The 22,093-nt window shown below is 43.1% G+C and overlaps 1 protein-coding gene across 2 annotated transcripts in view; it reads left to right on the top strand.

Annotated features, from left to right (window-relative positions):
- Positions 1 to 22,093, top strand: part of LOC124619352 (excitatory amino acid transporter) — a 288,224-nt gene that overhangs the window by 125,399 nt on the left and 140,732 nt on the right. For both annotated transcript variants that reach the window (XM_047145673.1, XM_047145674.1), the window contains exon 2: positions 6,067 to 6,192. In XM_047145673.1, the coding sequence (XP_047001629.1) occupies positions 6,067 to 6,192 (126 nt within the window). The remainder of the gene's footprint in view (positions 1 to 6,066; positions 6,193 to 22,093) is intronic.

The raw sequence follows: 22,093 nt of genomic DNA, 5'->3' as shown, positions 1-22,093 counted from the left end.
CGCGAGTAACTGTAAATACCACGAAGACGTCATGACGTAATTTATACCAACAATGGAATAGAAGTAGATACGACTCAGTTTCCTGCACTAGAAAATACATCATCTGAACTAGAAAGGCTACAACTTAGACTTACTTAACAACTTTAGTAGGTACATAATTTCAATATGCACATTTACATCTATATTTAATTTAAAAATGGAGAAGAAAACTTATTAAACACATTTACATTCACCAATGTGGCACAGGGATTTACGAAGCCCATCAACACTGCAGTTATCATCCCTCCATATGATGATGATCTCGTTGGTTTATATTCCACGACTGCCATGATAATATGGAATCTATGGCTTCAGGAGAGCATACTTAACGTCCTGCAGAATCACAGTGGCTCGTGTGATTAGCTTCTGGGAGAACCGACAACTAGACCGTGAAGGATAGGACAGCCACATCACATAGTTTGAGTCAGGAGGTGGGCTTGTTGTAGACGCAAGTATCCACACGCGCAGTGCAGCGTCCCCTGAAGTATCACGGACGGTCATTACGCTTACCATTGTTGCGGTTTCCCTTAACGCGACAGCAGACAGAGGTGCCCTGGCAGCAGTGCGCCCAATGTAAACAGTGGAAACAGTAATGGAAACACATCATCTTTTCAGGCGCGTTTAAGGTTTTGCTTACAGCGTCACAATGGACGAATCCGTTTGTGAAGACTCAGAGGAAAATAAATGTTGCCAGATTGCATTCATCATAGTCATTCTGGTCCAGTAGCTGGTGCCATAGCGTAGGCTGTCATTGGGTACACACACGAATCTCTATGATTCACATGCCCTGCAATATGGCAGCAGCAGTTACATTTCTGACCTGAAAAATCCTGGCAGATTAAAACTGTGTGCTGGATCGAGACTCGAACTCTAGACCTATGCCTTTAGCGAGAGAATGCTCTGCCAGGAAGTTTCATATCAGTGCACACTCAGCTGCAGAGTGCAAATTCATTTTGAGAACATTTCTGACCTGTTAAGGCCAATGGCTGTGTCCTGTCTTCAGCAGCTTCCTGACGCTGTCATTCGACAAGATAACTCAAGACCATGTCGTTAGTGCTATACTGACCTACCTCTAAACAGTGCGAGTTCGAAGGTGTCCTGGACAGCACGATTTACAGATCTCTCACCTTGTGAAAACATATGGTCGTGGGTTGCTGATAGACTGGCATGCTACTACGCGTCAGCCACCGTAAGTGATGAACTGTTGCAAAGAGTTCGAAGTATAGTGGCATGACGTACCTGTGTCTTTAATCAAACAATAAGATTCCATTAGAAGTGAATTATTTCACAATTTGCTAAACACAATTATCACACTACTATTCCCATGGAGGAGGATGAAGAGGAGGAGGAGGAGGAAGAGGAAGAGGAAGAATAGGAAGGGAAAAAGGAGGCCACAACAATGGTTGTTTAAAATTGAAGTGTTCCAAAACGTCGAGATTTCCTTCATACGACAGAGGGAACCCCTGACACATCGCAAGGTAAAATTTTTATTCTACCTCCAAATGTTAATTTTTGTTGTAATACACTGTGCACTATAGTTTGTTGTGCTGGTGGTGGTGGTGGTGGTGGTGGTGGTGGTGGTCGTCGTCGTCGTCGTCGTCTTCGTCTTCAGTCCAGAGACTGGTTTGATACAGCTCTCCATGCTACTCTCTCCTGTGCTAGCTTCCTCATCTCCCAATACCTACTGCAACCTACATCCTTCTAAATTTGATTAGTCTATTCATCTCTTGGTCTCCCTTTACTATTTTTACTCTCCACGCTGCCCTCCAATACTAAATTGGTGGTCCCTTGAATCCTCAGAACATGTCCTACCAACCGATCACTTCTTCTAGTCAAGTTGTGCCACAAATTTCTCTTTTCCCCAATTCTATTCAGTACCTCCTCATTAGTTAAGTGATTTGCCCATCTAATATGCAGCATTCTTCTGTAGCACCTCATTTCGAAAGCTTCTATTCTCTTCTTGTCTAAACTACTTTTCGTCCACGTTTGACTTCCATACATGACTACACTCCATACAAATACTTACAGAAAAGACTCCCTGACACTTAAATCTATACTCGATGTTAACAAATATCTCTTCTTCAGAAAAGTTTTCCTTGGCATTGCTAGTCGACATTTTATATCCTCTCTACTTCGACCATGATCAGTTATTTTGCTCCCCAAAATAGCAAAACTCCTTTACTACTTTAAGTGTCTCATTTCCTAATATAATTCCCACCCGACTTAATTCGACTACATTCCATTATCCTCGTTTTCCTTTTGTTGATTATCATCTTGTATCCTCCTTTCAAAACACTGTCCATTCCGTTCAACTGCTCTTCCAGGTCATTACTGTCTCTGAGGTTCGCCGATGACACTGTAATTTTGTCAAAGTTTTTATTTCTTCTCCATGAATTTTAATCCCCACTCCGAATTTTTCTTTTTTTTCCTTTACTGCTTGCTCAGTATACACATAGAATAACATCGTGGACAGGCTACAACCCTGTCTCACTCCTTTCCCAACCACTGCTTCCCATTCGTGCCCCTTGACCCTTGCAACTGCCATCTGGTTTCTGTACCAATTGTAGATAGTCTTTCGCCACCTTGAATTTGAAAGAGTATTCCAGTCAACACTCTCAAAAGTTTTCTCTAAGTCTACAAATGCTAGAAACGTAGGTTTGCCTTTCCTTAATCTATTTTCTAAGATAAGTCGTAGGGTCAGTATTGCCTCACGTGTTCCAACAATTCTACGGAATCCAAACTGATCTTCCCCGAGGTCATCTTCTACCAGTTTTTCCATTCGTCTGTAAAGAATTCGCGTTAGTGTTTTGCAGCAGTGACTTATTAAACTGATAGTTCGGTAATTTTCACTTCTGTCAACACCTGCTTTCTTTGGGATTGGAATTATTATATTCTTCTTGAAGTCTGAGGGAACTTCGCCTGTCTCATACATCTTGCTCACCAGATGGTAGAGTTTTGTCAGGACTGGCTCTCCCAAGGCTGTTTGTATTCCTTTTTGCCTGCTTTATTTACTGCATTTTTATATTTTCTCCTTTCATCAATTAAATTCAATAATTTTTCTGTCACCCAAAGACTTCTACTAGCCCTCGTCTTTTTACCTACTTCATCCTCTGCTGCCTTCACTATTTTATCTCTCAAAGCTACCCATTCTTCTTCTACTGCATTTCTTTCCCTCATTCTAGTCAATTGCTCCCCTATGCTCTCCCTGAAACTCTGTACAATCTATGGTTTAGTCAGTTTATCCAGGTCCCATCTCCTTAAATTCCCACCTTTTTGCAGTTTCTTCAGTTTTAATCCACAGTTCATAACCAATAGATTGTGGTTAGAGTCCACATCTGCCCCTGGAAATGTCTTACAATTTGAAACCTGGTTCCTAAATCTCTGTCTTACCATTATATAATCTATCTGAAATCTGTCAGTATCTCCAGGCTTCTTCCGTGTATACAACCTTCTTTCATGATTCTTGAACCAAGTGTTAGCTATGATTAAGTTGTGCTCTGTGCAAAATTCCACCAGGCGGCTTCCTCTTCCATTTCTAACCCCCAATCCATATTCACATACTACGTTTCCTCCTCTTCCTTTTCCTACTATCGAATTCCAGTCACCCATGACTATTAAATTTTGGTCTCCCTTCACTATCTGAATAATTTCTTTTATCTCATCATATATTTCTTCATTTCTTCGTCATCTGCAGAGTTAGTTGGCACATAGACTTGTACTACTGTAGTAGGCGTGGGCTTCGTGTCTATCTTGGCCACAACAATGCGTTCGCTGTGCTGTTTGTAATAGCTTACCCGCATTCCTATTTTCCTATTCATTATTAAACCTACTCCTACATTACCCCTATTTGATTTTGTATTTATAACCCTGTATTCACTTGAACAGAAGTATTGTTCCTCCTGCCACCGAACTTCGCTAATTCCCACTATATCTAACTTTAAAAAGGGAAATGGATAAGTTAAATTTTCTAACCTACCTGCCCGATTAAGGGATCTGACATTCCACGCTCCGATCCGTAGAACGCCAGTTTTCTTTCTCCTGATAACGACGTCCTCCTGAGTAGTCCCCGCCCGGAGATCCGAATGGGGGACTATTTTACCTCCGGAATATTTTACCCAAGAGGAGTCCATCATCATTTATCCATACAGTAAAGCTGCATGTCCTCGGGAAAAATTGCGGCCGTAGTTTCCCCTTGCTTTCAGCCGTTCGCAGTACTAGCACAGCAAGGCCGTTTTGGTTAGTGTTACAAGGCCAGATCAGTCAATCATCCAGACTGTTGCCCCTGCAAGTACTGGAAAGGTTGCTGTCCCTCTTCAGGAACCATAATTTGTCTGGGCTCTCAACAGATACCTCTCCGTTGTGGTTGCACCTATGGTACGGCTATCTGTATCGCTGAGGCACGCAAGCTTCCCCACCAACGGCATAGTCTATGGTTCATGGGGGGGAGGGGAGGGGAGGGGGAAAGTTATTATTAAATTTCTTTACAAACAAGCTCGTGTACTAATTTACGCACTCCGTATTCTTCCAACTGTATTGCAGGCGCACCATAAGCCATCCTTCCTGGTGTTGCATTTCTACTACCAATCAGTGTATAATGTTGAGGCTGTTAGACAATGAAAAACTAACGTCAACCGAGGAATTAAAACAGGACCAGGTAACTGGATTAACACGGTCCTGGTGACTGACGACCGAATAATTTTACAACAGTAAAAAAGATTGTATGCAGAGGGTAAAACATTAACTAAGCCAAATATTTGAGAGGTAAAACTCCAATATTTCTCACAGATTGTTCCTTTAAAGCGGAAGACCCTGTACGTTGCAAAATAGTGCTAAATAATAAACTTTTAGCACAAGTTTCGTACTTCATTTTCTTCTTTTGCAGCATAAGCTATCGACTTGAAAATATAAAGACGAAATGAAATATCAGATGATATGTGGTACAATACAAAGCCCAACAGGCAGAAAACTGCGGAAAAATAAATAAAACTGCATGAACTATGATTACACCTCTACTGAATATGGTTCAGAGTCGTGGATATTACGGAAGCCGGATGAAACGCGCATACAAGTTGATCAAATGTAATTTATGAGACGGGCGGATGATTGAAGTCTGAGGTATCAGATAAGGAATGAAGACAACAGAGAGTGGTTGGAAATTTATTCTGTCAACAAGTTAGTTAAATAAAGAGAGGTATAAGGTCTAGAACATATAGATAGGATGACAAAAGGAAGAGCAACAAAACAAGTACTTAACTACGCCGAAGGGCCACAGAAACTGTGACACTTGCTTAATATCGTGTAGGGCCTCCACGAGCACGCAGAAGAGATGAAAAATGGAAAGTCAATGGGAATCGATGAGATTACTGTGGAACTGTTAAAGTCATTGGAGATAGAAGGGAAAAGGGGGTTGGTTGAATTGTGTAATCAAATATACATGACACGAAAATGACCAAAGGACTTTACAGAAAGTATCTTACTACTAATAGAAAAGAAAAAGAACAGAAAAAAGTGTGAGGAACATAGAACAGCGAGCCTGATATCGGATGCAGCCAAAGTCTTGCTGAGGACACTCAACAGGAGGTTGTATGGAAAGCTGAATTGCGTAATAGGAAATGAACGATTTAGTTTCAGGCGAGGAGTGGGAACTGGAGATGCTATTGGGCTACTGAGAATGATAGGGGAGAAATTGATCTTGAGAAGGCTTTTGACTGTGTCAGACGGGAGAGAAGAAATAGAGGAAATAGAGCAAGTGAATAACTTCAATTACGTGGGAAGTGTAATAATCGATGATATGTATTGCTCAACAGAAATTAGGAAAAGAATTGCAATGGCAAAAGGAGGATTAAAGAGGAAACAGAAATTACTTTGTTGACCACTATACAAATATGAGGGAAAAACTTGCCAAATGTTACATCTTGAGATACGATAATGGTATTTTTTAAATATAAATGTATAGGATTCTCGGTATCTTTAAAAATATCAACAGTTCTGTGGTGTAACGGTGCTGTCGCCCTGGCGCTGTTGTAGGCTTCTCGCTGCGGCCGCTCCAGCTGGGGCTGGACGCTGTGATGCTGGTGGCGTACCCTGGAGAGCTGGTCATGCGCCTGCTCAAGCTGATGATCCTGCCCCTCATCATCGCCAGCCTCATCGCAGGTACGTGCCGCACCACTTCTGTTCGTTTCTAAACAAAGACCGCACTCCAGCTTTATTTCTTTCCATTTATTTATTGTTTCCTGATGCTTTGCTTATTCTTTAGGGTTTGCGTTGGTTTCCTTCCACATTGCATGCTGGCGATGACTACAAGTTTTTTCTACTAAAGTATTTTCCTTTCACTAATCTTAAGCGGCAGTACGCCTGCATCTGGCAGATGGTCAAATACCTCAGTTTTCGTTGAGCCAGCTTACTCCATTTGTTCCCAGAGTTCATAGTTATGATTGGTGAATTTTTGGTTTTGTCGATTAGTTATGTACAGAGTGGTCGGAAATTCTGGTTACTAACTTCTAGGACATGTAGAAGGTAGTGAGTGCATAACACTTTGAACAGGAACCCATGTCCGGAAACGTATCGTTTCCGTTCTACGACAGTTTGAATGCAGATGATTATCTCACCAACACCCACCTGAGCAGGGGCGGATCCAGAGGAGGGGGGGGGGGGGGGGAATGGGGGCAATTGCCCCCCCCCCCCCCCGGTGCGTGACCGATCTTTTTTTTCCGACTGCTTTACGGCCTGTCTAGTATGTTTTACTTGAAGTCGAACATGTAAACAATGGCACGCAGTTTGATGTAACAATTCAAAAAGAGACCTTGAAGCCTCTTCCATTTAGTGAATAAACTACAGAAGAAACAACTATACTTACGAATAAAATGATAATATTCGCTGAGGCATGAGCGATCTGTGTCCCTTTTTCAGCACTTTCCCTGCAGTGCGTATGTAAGATTTTGTTTCTAGTGGCAATTTGCAAAGAGATGGTGTTGATAATTAAGCGATGAACACCGAAGGAATACATGAAAATATTCTCATTAGTTGCAAATAGTGAGAACCTTACGACAGTCCCTTTTATTCTGCAATTGCACGTTTTCGATCTGGATGAACGCTTCTCCCCCCATTTTGGCTTTCTTCTGACTTTTGATGGGGAATGTGAACAAACATTAATGAGCCAAATGTAATAATGTACACGAAAATAACGTCTGTGGATTCATTCACAATCCATTCTCTCATACAGTAAGAATATAAATGTTACGGTCAGCAGATTAAAACAGATACTGACGTAATTAACAATATAAGATGATTCCCTGAACACAGTCAAATACCCTATTATAATTTTTCGCAGTCGTATCGTCATTGCTGCGTATAAACACATGCGCGAATTCGATGGCAACGTTCTGTCATATGAAATCAATTGGTGAACTAATTTCGAAAATTTCAGAATGGAGACGAACATTAGCATTTTTATACATTATTTTACATTAGCAGACAAACACGGAGTTTTTAAAGTGCACGTGTCGTATTTGAAGAATATTTTTTAGGTAATGCAGTAAGTTATTTTATTAAACACCCTTAACACATAGCGATACACAATTAAACTAAAAGCAGAATATTATATATATATATATATATATATATATATATATATATATATATATATACATGGCCGTATATAGAGTATTAATGCTTTTATTTGGAATTAATTTTTTGGAAGGAAGGTACCAAGAAATATGCCCCCCCTGACCGAGATCCTGGATCCGCCCCTGCACGTGAGGAATGTGCTTAGGCGTGATCCATTACAATTGTTGCAATTCATTTGAAAAGAATACTGACTCGTTCCGTTATTACTTACGCATTTGCATTACAACTTACACCTTATGGTTTACACTAGTCGACAACAACAAAACCCAGCATCTACGGCACCATCCGCAACGTACCGATGCATTACAACAGCGGCTCAATGTGGCGACCACCAACGTTGTTACACACATTGTACCTCCGAAGCATGTTCTGGTACACTCTCTCCATCCCACCTGGTGTCTCTTCAGTGTCTCTTCAGTGTCTTGTGCAGCGGCCAGAACTCGTGCCAGCAGATATTCCTCTGTCTCTACAGGTGTCCCATAACGTAGGCTCTTCATACGACCCCACAAGTAGTAGTCCACACTGGTTAAATCCGGCGATCGTGGCGGTCACGCGGTTGGACCACCACGGCCTATCCAACATTCTCCATACCGTCTGTTGAGATGTCTCTGGACAGCCAGTGAAAAGCGAGGTGGTGCTCCATGATGCTGAAACCAAATTTCCTGACGGATATTCAATGGCACAGCTTCCAAGAACGGGTCCATTATGCGTCGTAGGGAGACTACGTATGCGGAACCCGTGAGCTTGGATGGAAAGAGGTATGGTCCAATCACATGACAGTCCAGAATATCTGCCCACACGTTAATTCTAAACCTGTCTTGAAATCCCTGAACATGCGTGGCATGAGGGTTTTCGTCCGCCTAGACATTGCTATTTCGAGCATTGAGAACACAATCCCTTGTGAACCTACATTCATCTGTGACGAGAACTCGACGTGGAAACAGGGGCGCGTCGATGCAACGGTGCAGGAACCGTGTGCAGAAGGCGACGCGTTGTGGAAAGTCTGCGGGACCCATAGCGTGTACCCTTTGTAAGTGGTACGGATGTAATTGTTGCTCTTGCAGGACGTCCAAGATGGTACTGTGACTAACAGCCATTGCACGCGCAATTGTTCGCGAACTCATTGACGGGCTACCTTCAATGCAACGCAGTACACCTTCTTCAAATTCGGGAGTTCGGCGTCGCCGTGGAGGACCACAGTCCTGAAACTTCCTGGCAGATTAAAACTATGTGCCGGACCGAGACTCGAACTCGGGACCTTTGCCATGTCTCCGCAATATCCTTTTTTTCAGGACTGCTAGTTCTGCAAGGTTCGCAGGAGAGCTTGGAAGGTAGGAGACGAGGTACTAGCAGTAGTGAAGCTGTGAGGACGGGGAGTGAGTCGTGCTTGGGTAGCTCAGTTGGTAGAGCACTTGCCTGCGAAAGGCAAAGGTCCCGAGTTCGAGTCTCGGTCCGGCATACAGTTTTAATCTGCCAGGAAGTTTCATATCAGCGCACATTCCGCTGCAGAGTGAAATTCTCATTCTGGCACCACAGTCCTGCCTCCTCACGGTGAAGGTACCCGTTTCTCGTAGCCGCTGTGTAACATGGGCAAACAGTTTGTGCGATGGAGTGTGACGGTGTGGAAAACGTTCGCGATACAGCCGACTAGCAGCTCTTCCGTTACCTCCAGCTTCGCCATACACAAGGAGCATGTTTGTGCATTCCGCAAATGTATTCCGTACAATGTCTCCTCTATCGGTGATGCACAAGTATTGACTCGGTCTCACAGCAAAGCAGACAATAAGTAACATCTGGGGATCGTTTGACGCAGTACACGTCATCGTGTCTACCCTGTTGCATACCAGGACAGGGAACTCTGAGACGTTTCTCTTGCCCTAAATAGACAGTCGTAGAATGGAAACGATACGATTCCGGATATGGGTTCCTATTCAAAATGTTCTGTACTCACTACCATCTAAAAGTCCTAGACGTTTGTTTATTTTTTTATTTTTGTTTACACGTCAAGTTCCGTAGGACCAAATTGAGGAGCAAATCTCCAAGGTCATGGAACATGTCAGTACATGAAATTACAATATAAAAGTAATAACAGATAAAAATAAATGTTCATGAACCTGAAAAAAGTCAGTCCATAAGTTTAAGTAAACGCCATCAGCAATACAATAAGAATCAGCTTAATTTTTCAAAGAACTCCTCGACAGAATAGGAGGATTGACTCATGAGAAAACTCTTCAAATTTCGATTTGGAACCGCGTGGATTACTGCTAAGATTTTTGAATTCGAGTGGCAGCTTATTGAAAATGGCTACAGCAGTATACCGCACACCTTATTGCACAAGAGTTAAGGAAGTCCGATCCAAATGCAGGTTTGATTTCTGCCGAGTATTAACCGAGTGAAAGTTGCTTATTCTTGAGAATAAAGTAACGTTGGTAACAAGAAACGACAATAAGGAATACACATATTGAGAGGCCAATGTCAAAATACCCAGACGCGTGAACAGAGGTCGGCAAGAGGTTCGTGAACTCTCACCACTTATTGTCCGAACCTCCCGTTTCTGAGTCAAAAATATCATTATAGAATGGGAAGAGTTACCCCAAAATATAACTCCATACGACATAACCGAGTGAAAATAAGAAAAGTAGACTAATTTTCGTGTTGATGTATCACTCACTCTTGATACCGTTCGAATAGTAAAGATAGCAGTATTAAATCTTTGAACAAGATCCTGAATATGGGCTTTCCACGACAGCTTACTGAATACCTAGAAATTTGGACTGTTCTGTTTCACTAATCATATGCCCGTTCTGTGAAATTAAAACCTCAGGTATTATTGAATTGTGTGTTAGAAACTGTAAAAATTGAGTCTTACTGTGATTTAACGTTAGTCTATTTTCTACAAGCCACGAACTGAGGGCATGTACTGCACTATTTGAAACCGAGCCAACGTTGCACACAACATCCTTTACTACCAAGGTAGCGTCATCAGCAAACTGAAATATTTTAGAGTTAATGTAATACTATAGGGTGAAACCTCCCCTTAGAAAAATTAATGAATTACTGTGATGATAACCTGTTACATTATTTGATTTTCAAACAGCTGAGCAGAACTGAACGTACTCAGACATTTCGCTCTTTACCTATTCTGATCAACACTAAACTGACACACAACATTTTTAGCGCAACGCAATTTGACTTTCAATAATCCCTACAAAAGAATGGTCCTGACTAACATTAACCTATACCTTTCACAAATCACTTACCTCACAAAAATCTTCGTTTCTCGAACTGCTGCAATACAGCGAGCGCCACTACTGCCAGCTAAATAAAAGATTCAAACTACTGAAGGCACTAACTACTGATAGGCATAGTTAGCAAATGAAAGATTTTGACAGAGAACAAACAATGTATTTACCTTATAGTGTTCAAAAGTCATATATATAGCAGTTCATGATATCCAGTCTTACAAATTTACTGCCTCTGATGGACACACATCCAGATCATCCGCTCTCAAAACTCCGCCATTTCTCTCCCCACATCCACCACTGCTGGCGGCTCACCTCCAACTGCACAGCGCTACGCGCTGTTAACATCCAACTGCCCAACACTACAATGGCGACAATTCAAACAATGCAAACCAGCCACAGACTGCACACAGCACAGTCAGTGATTTTCATATAGAGCGTTACATGGCGTTACCAACATAAAAACCGAAACAGCCTACTTACAAGGGCATATCATTTATATAAATAAGGAATATGAGGGGCCCCAACACTGATCCCTGGGGCACCACCCACTTGACAGTACCCCATTCAGATCCCACATCACAGCCGTTATCAACGTTGTGAATAATGACCTTTTGCTGCCTGTTGCTAAAGTAAGAGGTGAACCAATTGTAACGGGAATTTCCGACCACCCTGCATATCCACTGCACAACTCATGAGTCACTTTCTTGAAACTCTGTAAGTGTTTCCCGTTGCGACACAGAATCTTCCTCACTAGTGGTTAAAATGCGTGAAGCCCTCGACGTCACCCTCGGGCTCGGAGACGCTTCTAACAGCAAGGTGACGACACATGCGATGTTCATGTCAGGTGTGAAGTGGGTTTATGACCTCGCATTGACACCATATTTCACGACAATTCTGCTCAGCGACACCGTGGACGTGTCAAGCTGTGAGGTAGTCACACCGTCTCTTACCCTTATTTCACTCCTTCCTTTGATAAAACAGTAGCTGCTATGCCCTGCGCCTGGGAATGAGTGTCTCATAAACGGAAAAGCTGGACGCGCGTTCGTGTGCCACTGTCGGAGTATCTATGGAAAGAGGTTGCAGGACGATGAAGCCAGGAGTAGGCGAGACAAAGTGTTGTATGTCCATGACCCCTCACAGAACGTGGAGTTCGGAGGACGGCCCGCTCTGTGCAGCACCATAGGCGGCGACTTACATCTACATCTACATTTATGCTCCGCAAGCCACCCAACGGTGTGTGGCGGAGGGCACTTTACGTGCCACTGTCATTACCTCCCTTTCCTGTTCCACTGGCGTATGGTTCGCGGGAAGAACGATTGCTGGAAAGCCTCCGTGCGCGCTCGAATCTCTCTAATTTTACATTCGTGATCTCCTCGAGAGGTATAAGCAGGGGGAAGCAATATATTCGATACCTCATCCAGAAATGTACCCTCTCGAAACCTGGACAGCAAGCTACACCGCGATGCAAAAGCGCCTCTCTTGCAGAGTCTGCCACTTGAGTTTGCTAAACATCTCCGTAACGCTATCACGCTTACCAAATAACCCTGTGACGAAACGCGCCGCTCTTCTTTGGATCTTCTCTATCTCCTCTATCAACCCGACCTGGTACGGATCCCACACTGATGAGCAATACTCAAGTATAGGCCGAACGAGTGTTTTGTAGGCCACCTCCTTTGTTGATGGACTACATTTTCTAAGGACTCTCCCAATGAACCTCAACCTTGCACCCGCCTTACCAACAATTAATTTTATATGATCATTCCACTTCAAATTGTTCCGCACGCATACTCCCAGACATTTTACAGAAGTAACTGCTATCAGTGTTTGTTCCGCTATCATATAATCATACAATAAAGGATCCTTCTTTTTATGTATTCGCAATACATTACATTTGGCTATGTTTAAGGCCAGTTGCCACTCCCTGCACAAAGTGCCTATCCACTGCAGATCTTCCTGCATTTCGCTGCAATTTTCTAATGCTACAACTTTTCTGTATACTACAGCATCAAGCATCATCCGCGAAAAGCCGCATGGAAATTCCGACACTATCTACTAGTTCATTTATATATATTGTAAAAAGCAATGGTCCCATAACACTCACCTGTGGCACGCCAGAGGTTACTTTAACGTCTGTAGACGTCTTACATTGAGAACAACATGCTGTGTTCTGTTTGCTAAAAACTCTTCAATCCAGCCACACAGCTTGTTTGATATTCCGCAGGCTCTTACTTTGTTCATCAGGCGACAGTGCGGAACTGTATCGAACGCCTCCCGGAAGTCAAGGAAAATGGCATCCACCTGGGAGCCTGTATCTAATATTTTCTGAGTCTCATGAACAAATAAAGCGAGTTGGGTCTCACACGATCGCTGTTTCCGGAATCCATGTTGATTCCTACATAGTAGATTCTGGGTTTCCAGAAACGGTATGATACGCGAGCAACAAACATGTTCTAAGTTTCTACAACAGATCGACGTCAGAGATAGTTTTGCGCATCTGATCGACGATCCTTCTTGAAGACTGGGACTACCTGTGCTCTTTTCCAATCATTTGGAACCTTCGGTTCCTCTAGAGACTTGCGGTACACGGCTGTTAGAAGGGGGCAAGTTCTTTCGTGTACTCTGTGTAGAATCGAATTTGTATCCCGTCAGGTCCAGTGGACTTTCCTCTGTTGAGTGATTTCAGTTGCTTTTCTATTCCTTGGACACTTATTTCGATGTCAGCCATTTTTTCGTTTGTCCGAGGATTTAGAGAAGGAACTGCAGTGCGACCTTCTTCTGTGATACAGCTTTGGAAAAATGTGTTTAGTATTTCAGCTTTGCGCGTGTCATCCTCTGTTTCAATGCCATCATCATCCCAGAGTGTCTGGATATGCTGTTTCGAGCCACTTACTGATTTAGCGTAAGACCAGAACTTCCTAGGATTTTCTGTCAAGTCGGTACATAGAATTTTACTTTCGAATTCACTGAACGCTTCACTCATAGCTCTCCTTACGCTAACTTTGACAATGTTTAGGTTCTGTTTGTCTGAGAGGTTTTGGCTGCGTTTAAACTTGCAGTGAAGCTCTCTTTGCTTTCGCAGTAGTGGCAGATATCTGCCGACAGAGTACAGTACTGGATAACTATGATTGCAAAGGATACAGGATCATGGAGACTGGATCTTGGATCAATAAAAACGTGCCACCTGGTCGTATGGATAACTTTTCTTGCTACACGTTCGTGTTCGGGTAAGCCGTCATCCAGCTCAGGTACTTGCTTGAAATATGCATCGCGCCACAGATACAGACAGTTGGGGAGCTGTATTATGCTACGGGGGAGTTTTACCTGAGCTTGTATAGGAGCTGTAGTAGTAATCTAAGGCACCAGCATAACTGTGTATTACGTGAATATTATTGCACACCATCTGCAACCCTTCAGGCTTGAAGTGTCCCCGATGTTGATGGAATTTTCCAACAGGATAACTGTCCGTGTCACAATGCCAGACTCGTGCTACACAGGTCAGAACCGCGACGCCCAGAGTTGAAGTCATGCGTTTCTCTTATGTGTGGCCGAGGAAAAGTTTTCAGACACACCGCCGCCCAGTAAGACAATAAAAGGCTTCAGGTGGTCAATGAAATCACTCCTCACCTTGGAGCGTTGATTCCGACATATTTGGTGGTCGAAAACGAGAGTGCGATGAGCAACAGGACCATGTTAATCACAGCCTTTCACACTGCTGCCACCCCCCAGGACAATTGAAATACTGTATAAAGACATCGTGTGGCTGCAACCCTACTGAACGTGATCGGACCCCTTCAAAGTGTAGCACGTCCGCATTTTTTGCTCTTGTGTGCTGGGTAGAACCACTGGGGGCCGTTCAAAACCATATGACAAAATCTGAAAGTGATTCGAAGCAGCATGTTGGTGTTCATGCTTTTCCAGCCCTCCTGTGGCGTCGCCACTCAGCTGAAGGGCGTCGAAATGGTTGCCTGTCACACCTTCGCCAAATAATCAACGACCACCTCTGTACAGGTACGGGTGCTCGACAAAGATCAGTGGGTGGTAAAAAGGGTGGTGCTAAATTGAGGGAATCTTACAGGGAGCCTTTATCGCACGTGTCAATGTCACAACCCTCTCCTCCCCCTATCCCCTCCACGATTATTCCATAGGAGGGCTGAAAAAGCATGAACACACTTCGTTGCTTCGGATCACTTTCAAATTTCGTCAATTGATTTTGAACGGTCCTTAGTGGTTCCACTCCCTACACAAGAGCAAAAACTGTGGATGTCCTACACTCCAATGGTCAGTGGCCTTGAAGCCGCTCGATGTCCTTAAAAAAAGTATTGAATTGGCCTAGGCGTCTCGGCAGTATCAAAAGTTGTCAATAGCGTGGTCCTATTGTTCATCGCACTCCAAATTCTCATTTCCGATCACCAAATGTGTGAGAATCCACGCCCAGAGGTAAGGGGTGGTTTCATTGAGGACTTTTATACCACCCGCTGAGGCCTTTCAGTGTCGATACTGATCATCCGTGTGTTTGAAATGTCCAGCCACCTTCAAGAAAAGCACATGATTTCAACGCTGTGTGTGGCGGTTTTGACCTCTATCGCAGGGGCATCAAAAGAAGAGATGAAATGTGGGTAAGAGGCGGCGGGACGACCTCCACATCGTGTGACACGTCCAAAATGAAGTTGTGATGAAAACTGATGCCGATGTGGCATTATTGACCTACCTTACAGCTTACGTGACGCTTTTCACCGTTACAGAGGAAGTTTGTAGGCAGCTTTGAGCCAAATTTCAAAACATCTGCGTCGCAGTGAGAGAGAGTTACTCGGTTTCGATAAAGTGATCCTTTAATTGTGCTGTGCACTGTATTCTCATGTCACTTTGATCTTAAATACGACATCTCACGGTAGCAATAGCCGAAACATGCACTAAGCGATGTGTGTAAAATTCAGTAAGTAGTTGTGCAAGGTTATATATTTACGTACAAGCGATGATCCAGTGGCTGTATATAAACACGAGATCTGTTATTATCAGACGGAAAATTCTAAAGCACCATAGAAAAACTGCGCTCTATAAAAATAACAAAAAATAAAGAATGTAGTGTTTTCTTAACGCTAGATGAAATTCATAAATTGGAGTAAACGCCGAAATAAGTGCATCGTTGCATTATTTACATTAGCTTTCCTGAAAACGAAATAAGTAGGAAAAATTGATAATTTTACGAAATAGATCAGGAATGAGGGTGGCTGCTTTATATGTTTTGTATGTGTGTTTGTGTCTTTGTTTTACACGAGCATTACTCAGTGACAGCGGCCACCAGAGTTTAGATTTATTTAGAAGTAAGTTTCTAGACGGTGAATAATATCAACCCGTTAGATTAGTTCGGAGAATTACAGATATGTTCAGGAACATTACATTTGTCTCTCCTGGCGAGAGGTTTTTTGCCGGATGAGCTAGTCATAAACGGAAGGAGTTTCATTGTGCTTCACTAGAGACGATCCCCCTCCCCTCCCCCCTAAAAACAACGATAACAGCACATGTCGAGACGTGAAAACCTGATAAATTCCTAACAGTAGCATTTGTTTCAGGTGCTACAATTAAGACATCAATCAATCGCTCATTGCCGTAGATTTGATTTCAGCGCATGGTTTTTAAGCGTCGGGCTCATCTTCGTCGTTTCTCTTGAATTTGAAAACGTCTAGCAAGGGTTTGGAGTGGCATGCTTGCGTGATGCCAGATCAGATCTCAGAAAGAAATAACATCGACGTAATAATTCATTTCGCTGATGTTGTCAAGCGCCACGCCAGTATTTCTCACGAGACCATTGTTGCACCTTACAAGGTGTATAAATACTATGTAGCAGAAATTGCGTCTAAGGAAATGTTCGATAATGTGCGACTGGTTGTTTTCCACTTATTCCAGTAACAGTCCCATATTTATAAGCATCCTTTACAGATAACGTTACTGTCATTCGTATGTGTATCTGACACGCGCAGGTGCGTGTGCGCGCGCGCGTGTTAGTGTGTGTGTGTGTGTGTGTGTGTGTGTGTGTGTGGGGCGAGGGGGGGGGGAGGGGAGAGAGAGAGAGAGAGAGAGAGAGAGAGAGAGAGAGAGGAGGACGCCGCAAGAAGACTGTCGAATCCTTTTCGTAGTAACCATCACCATTCACCTTAATCTGGTGATAGAAAACAATCATAAGTGCACAATTCGGTATCCAGAAGCGGATTTGAATAATGTTTTTTATAAATAGTTTCACAATCACTGTTCTGAAAGGACTGAGCAAATTAGCTATGTTTTCACTTGCAGAACAAAGAAAAATGGTATCGGGCAGCAACGTGTTCATGGAGACATTATTAAGAGAGACGGAACGCAGTTTCTGCTGAGTCCTCAGTATATGTATTGTTACCAGGGCACTACACTGCTGTCACAATTGTTGAACAAACAGTGGGAGCTTGTTCTTGAGAATGTCGTTGCTCCTCCACTCATTTCTCAGGAAAAGACTTTTCTTTGTTCATTTTCAATATTCTCATGTAGTTTGTTAGACAGTGACTGGTGTTAAACACCCCTTTCTCGTTGGAATGTGGTACTGACACAATCCACCTCCGTTACCTATAACCTTGCTATTCACACAGTAACATGCTAGTTTAGTTTTGATATAAATTTCTTTGCAGCGAGATAAACGACAAATTATCTGCAACATATAACAAGTAGTGTGGTTTCCACAAGAACAATGTCCTTTTATCATTGTCTTTAACGTATGTTCTCAGTCCAACTACAGAAAGAAACAAGAAATTGTATATTCTTTAGTGTGGCGGTAGCCTGTCTTTTCCGATTAATTCCGTACTGGAATAGCATTACGGTATGTGTCAGAAGGCTGATGGAGCATCAGAAATAATACGCTACAAGAGAAGTGTGTGAAAATATTGTCTTCAGAGACCAGCAACGACGGACGAAAATGGCCGAAGTGATCGAAAACTTCCCAGAAAAAGTCTCAGCCAAGATAGGTAGGAAAATAATTTCCTATACATTACAGGCATTTCGCGAAAGCACAAGTGGACGGTTAGCCCTCGATAAAAAGTGTACTGCAAAGCTGCTGGACACTCCCTTTATTTCCATTGTGACACATCTTAATGGTAGCTGATTACCATCAACAGCAAACCGAATGGGAGAATTATTTATGAGCATGAACAAACAGTCCAAATTATATAATTTAAATAGCACTATAATCATTGGGACACAATTGTTATCCATAGAAATTCTATTTATACTAGATTAAAAGCACATTTGTAGTGGTCCGCTTTTGAATATTGCGTGCTGTGCTTTTGTTTCATGCCTTAATGTATTTAAAAACAGCTGTGTCACTCTTAATGAAAGTACTTCATTTAATAACCTGACTATTCTTTTCTGGGGAAAAGACATAATACCATATGCAACCAGAGCATTAGTATTCTAAAGAAAAATTATGGCTAATTGTATTTCATACTGGTTAAGTCACCCATGGGTCGGAATGTCAGTGGATACTGAGGCAGGACAGGTAAGGCGGTGACGTCCAAGTGTTGGTGGCTGAGCTCCGAGGGATGGTCAGAGTTTGTCTTGCACCCAAAAGGTATCAGTCAAGCAGCGGTATCTGCAATAACCTTTTGTTAACAGGATTTCTACAATGAATATTGTCTTCTCCAGCGCACAGGCAAGGAATGCCTGCAAGCTCTCGATCGGTGCTACCCTCACAGTCCTTTGGTAATGACTAACAAGGAGTCTGATTATGCCCTCGAACAACGTGAGTGTTCGGCGCCCTTCATTTTGGCCCCAGGACATGCCAAAATCCCAGTAAATGCACTTGCTGACAGGCTGGCCAAACAGGCTGTCAGAAAACCGACTCTGGAGATAGGCACACCGGAAACTGATCTCTGATAGTGTTTCGACGTAAAGTTTTTGGGATGTGGAATAGTGAATAGCATACTCTTACTATGCCTAATAAATTACGTTGAAACGTCCCCATAGAAAAATTATATATGACTGTGCTTAAACTGACACACAATAATAATAAATGAAAAGCACCAGTTTGCTTTTATTCTACAATATTATTTTTATTGCTCATTAAATGTCTAAAGATGGCCTTGTAAGCCGAAAACCGGTTAGCAATAAAAATAATATTGTAGAACAAAAGCAAGCTGGTGCTTTTAATTTATTATTATAATGTTGTTCTACCAAGAACCAACGGAAGATTCTGTTAATATGACACACAATACTTTTTAGTGCAACGCAATCTGACTTTCAATACTTCCTACAAGAGAATGGCCCTGACTAAATCAACCTATACGTTTCACAAATCACTTACCTTACAAAAATCTTCGTTTCTCAAACTACTGCAATACAGTGAGCGCCAATACTGCTAGCTAAATAAAAAATTCAAACTACTGAAGGCACTAACTACTGATAGGCATAATTAGCAAATGAAAGATTTTGATAGAGAACAAACAATGTATTTACCTTAATAGTGTTAAAAAATCATAATACATATATATATATATATATATATATATATATATATATATATATATATATATATATATATACTCCTGGAAATTGAAAAAAGAACACATTGACACCGGTGTGTCAGACCCACCATACTTGCTCCGGACACTGCGAGAGGGCTGTACAAGCAATGATCACACGCACGGCACAGCGGACACAACAGGAACCGCGGTGTTGGCCGTCAAATGGCGCTAGCTGCGCAGCATTTGTGCACCGCCGCCGTCAGTGTCAGCCAGTTTGCCGTGGCATACGGAGCTCCATCGCAGTCTTTAACACTGGTAGCATGCCGCGACAGCGTGGACGTGAACCGTATGTGCAGTTGACGGACTTTGAGCGAGGGCGTATAGTGGGCATGCGGGAGGCCGGGTGGACGTACCGCCGAATTGCTCAACACGTGGGGCGTGAGGTCTCCACAGTACATCGATGTTGTCGCCAGTGGTCGGCGGAAGGTGCACGTGCCCGTCGACCTGGGACCGGACCGCAGCGACGCACGGATGCACGCCAAGACCGTAGGATCCTACGCAGTGCCGTAGGGGACCGCACCGCCACTTCCCAGCAAATTAGGGACACTGTTGCTCCTGGGGTATCGGCGAGGACCATTCGCAACCGTCTCCATGAAGCTGGGCTACTTTCCCGCACACCGTTAGGCCGTCTTCCGCTCACGCCCCAACATCGTGCAGCCTGCCTCCAGTGGTGTCGCGACAGGCGTGAATGGAGGGACGAATGGAGACGTGTCGTCTTCATCGATGAGAGTCGCTTCTGCCTTGGTGCCAATGATGGTCGTATGCGTGTTTGGCGCCGTGCAGGTGAGCGCCACAATCAGGACTGCATACGACCGAGGCACACAGGGCCAACACCCGGCATCATGGTGTGGGGAGAGATCTCCTACACTGGCCGTACACCACTGGTGATCGCCGAGGGGACACTGAATAGTGCACGGTACATCCAAACCGTCATCGAACCCATCGTTCTACCATTCCTAGACCGGCAAGGGAACTTGCTGTTCCAACAGGACAATGCACGTCCGCATGTATCCCGTGCCACCCAACGTGCTCTAGAAGGTGTAAGTCAACTACCCTGGCCAGTAAGATCTCCGGATCTGTCCCCCAAAGAGCATGTTTGGGACTGGATGAAGCGTCGTCTCACGCGGTCTGCACGTCCAGCACGAACGCTGGTCCAACTGAGGCGCCAGGTGGAAATGGCATGGCAAGCCGTTCCACAGGACTACATCCAGCATCTCTACGATCGTCTCCATGGGAGAATAGCAGCCTGCATTGCTGCGAAAGGTGGATATACACTGTACTAGTGCCGACATTGTGCATGCTCTGTTGCCTGTGTCTATGTGCCTGTGGTTCTGTCAGTGTGATCATGTGATGTATCTGACCCCAGGAATGTGTCAATAAAGTTTCCCCTTCCTGGGACAATGAATTCACAGTGTTCTTATTTCAATTTCCAGGAGTGTATATATATATAGCAGTTCATGACATCCCTTCTTACAAATGTACTGTTTCTGATGGACACACGTCCAGATCACCCGCTCTCAAAAATCCGCCATCTCCCTTCCCCACATCCACCACTGCTGGCGGCTCATCTCCAACTGCGCAACGCTACGCGCTGTTAACATCCAGCTGCCCAACACTACAATTTTACAAATTTTTTTGGGGAGTGGCCAACACAGATCTGAAAAATTTTTTCATAATTACAGTAACAAAGAAATCAAATGAACACACTTATTGATACAATGTTGGTCAAAAGCTAAAATTTTCTCACAGTCCATAAAGACAGACCTGACCATTCATCACAGTAAAATAGCAGTGTTTTCTGAAAGTCTGAGCAGTAAAAGAAAATGCACACGGAAGTAGTGGATTGCCATGCAGTCTTGAAGAAGTAGTGTTGTCCTCCCAACGGAAAGACAGTGCTGACTCTTGACATGCAGACAGGTAATGGACCACAACAGAGCAAACCCACTGCAGAGTCAGTCGAAGTTTTGAAGAATATTGGTAGGTAGGTCATCACAGAGTAGACCAACTGTAGTCCTGGTAGAGATTACGGTATTGGTGGGCCACCAGAGGTGCAGACCCAGTGCAGTCCTTGTAGAAATAATGGTATTGGTGAGTCATCAAGGGTGTAGACCCACTGTAGTCCTTGTAGAGATGGCTAGCAGCCATCTGCTGTGACTGTGCAGGTGCACAATCACCATTGAAGAGTCTTGCGGATAATATAGCAAGTCCATGAACCACCACTTGTGCACTGACAAAAATTTTTTTTGAAATGTCCTTAGAAACAGCAATGCTGTTATCCAGTCCCTTGCTGAATTATTAACACACGTGCAAACACTAACAGTCCTCTTTTTTTTCACATATTGTGCATATACTATGACCAACAGAAACGTGTGCAATGAAATGTAACTTACAAGTTACTTAATTTGATGAACTGGTGTCAATTACAATTTTATAACATAAGAATACAATAACAAAGGTACAAAATACATCATTAAAGAACATGACAATACAGATAACATTTGAAGTAAAACAGGCTTTATGAAAGAATCGAAATAACATATAAATCAGTGTTACAGGAATTATGACATAAGTAAATATATAAAATAATGAGAATAGTTTTCGAAACATTAATTTCACACATGAGCATTGAAACAGAACAGAATT

The sequence above is a fragment of the Schistocerca americana genome, chromosome 6 (genome assembly GCF_021461395.2).
Source record: "Schistocerca americana isolate TAMUIC-IGC-003095 chromosome 6, iqSchAmer2.1, whole genome shotgun sequence".
NCBI classification, from domain to species: Eukaryota; Metazoa; Arthropoda; class Insecta; order Orthoptera; family Acrididae; genus Schistocerca; species Schistocerca americana.
Note: the sequence above shows the minus strand (reverse complement) of the source record. Positions and strands in the feature narration are given on the sequence as shown.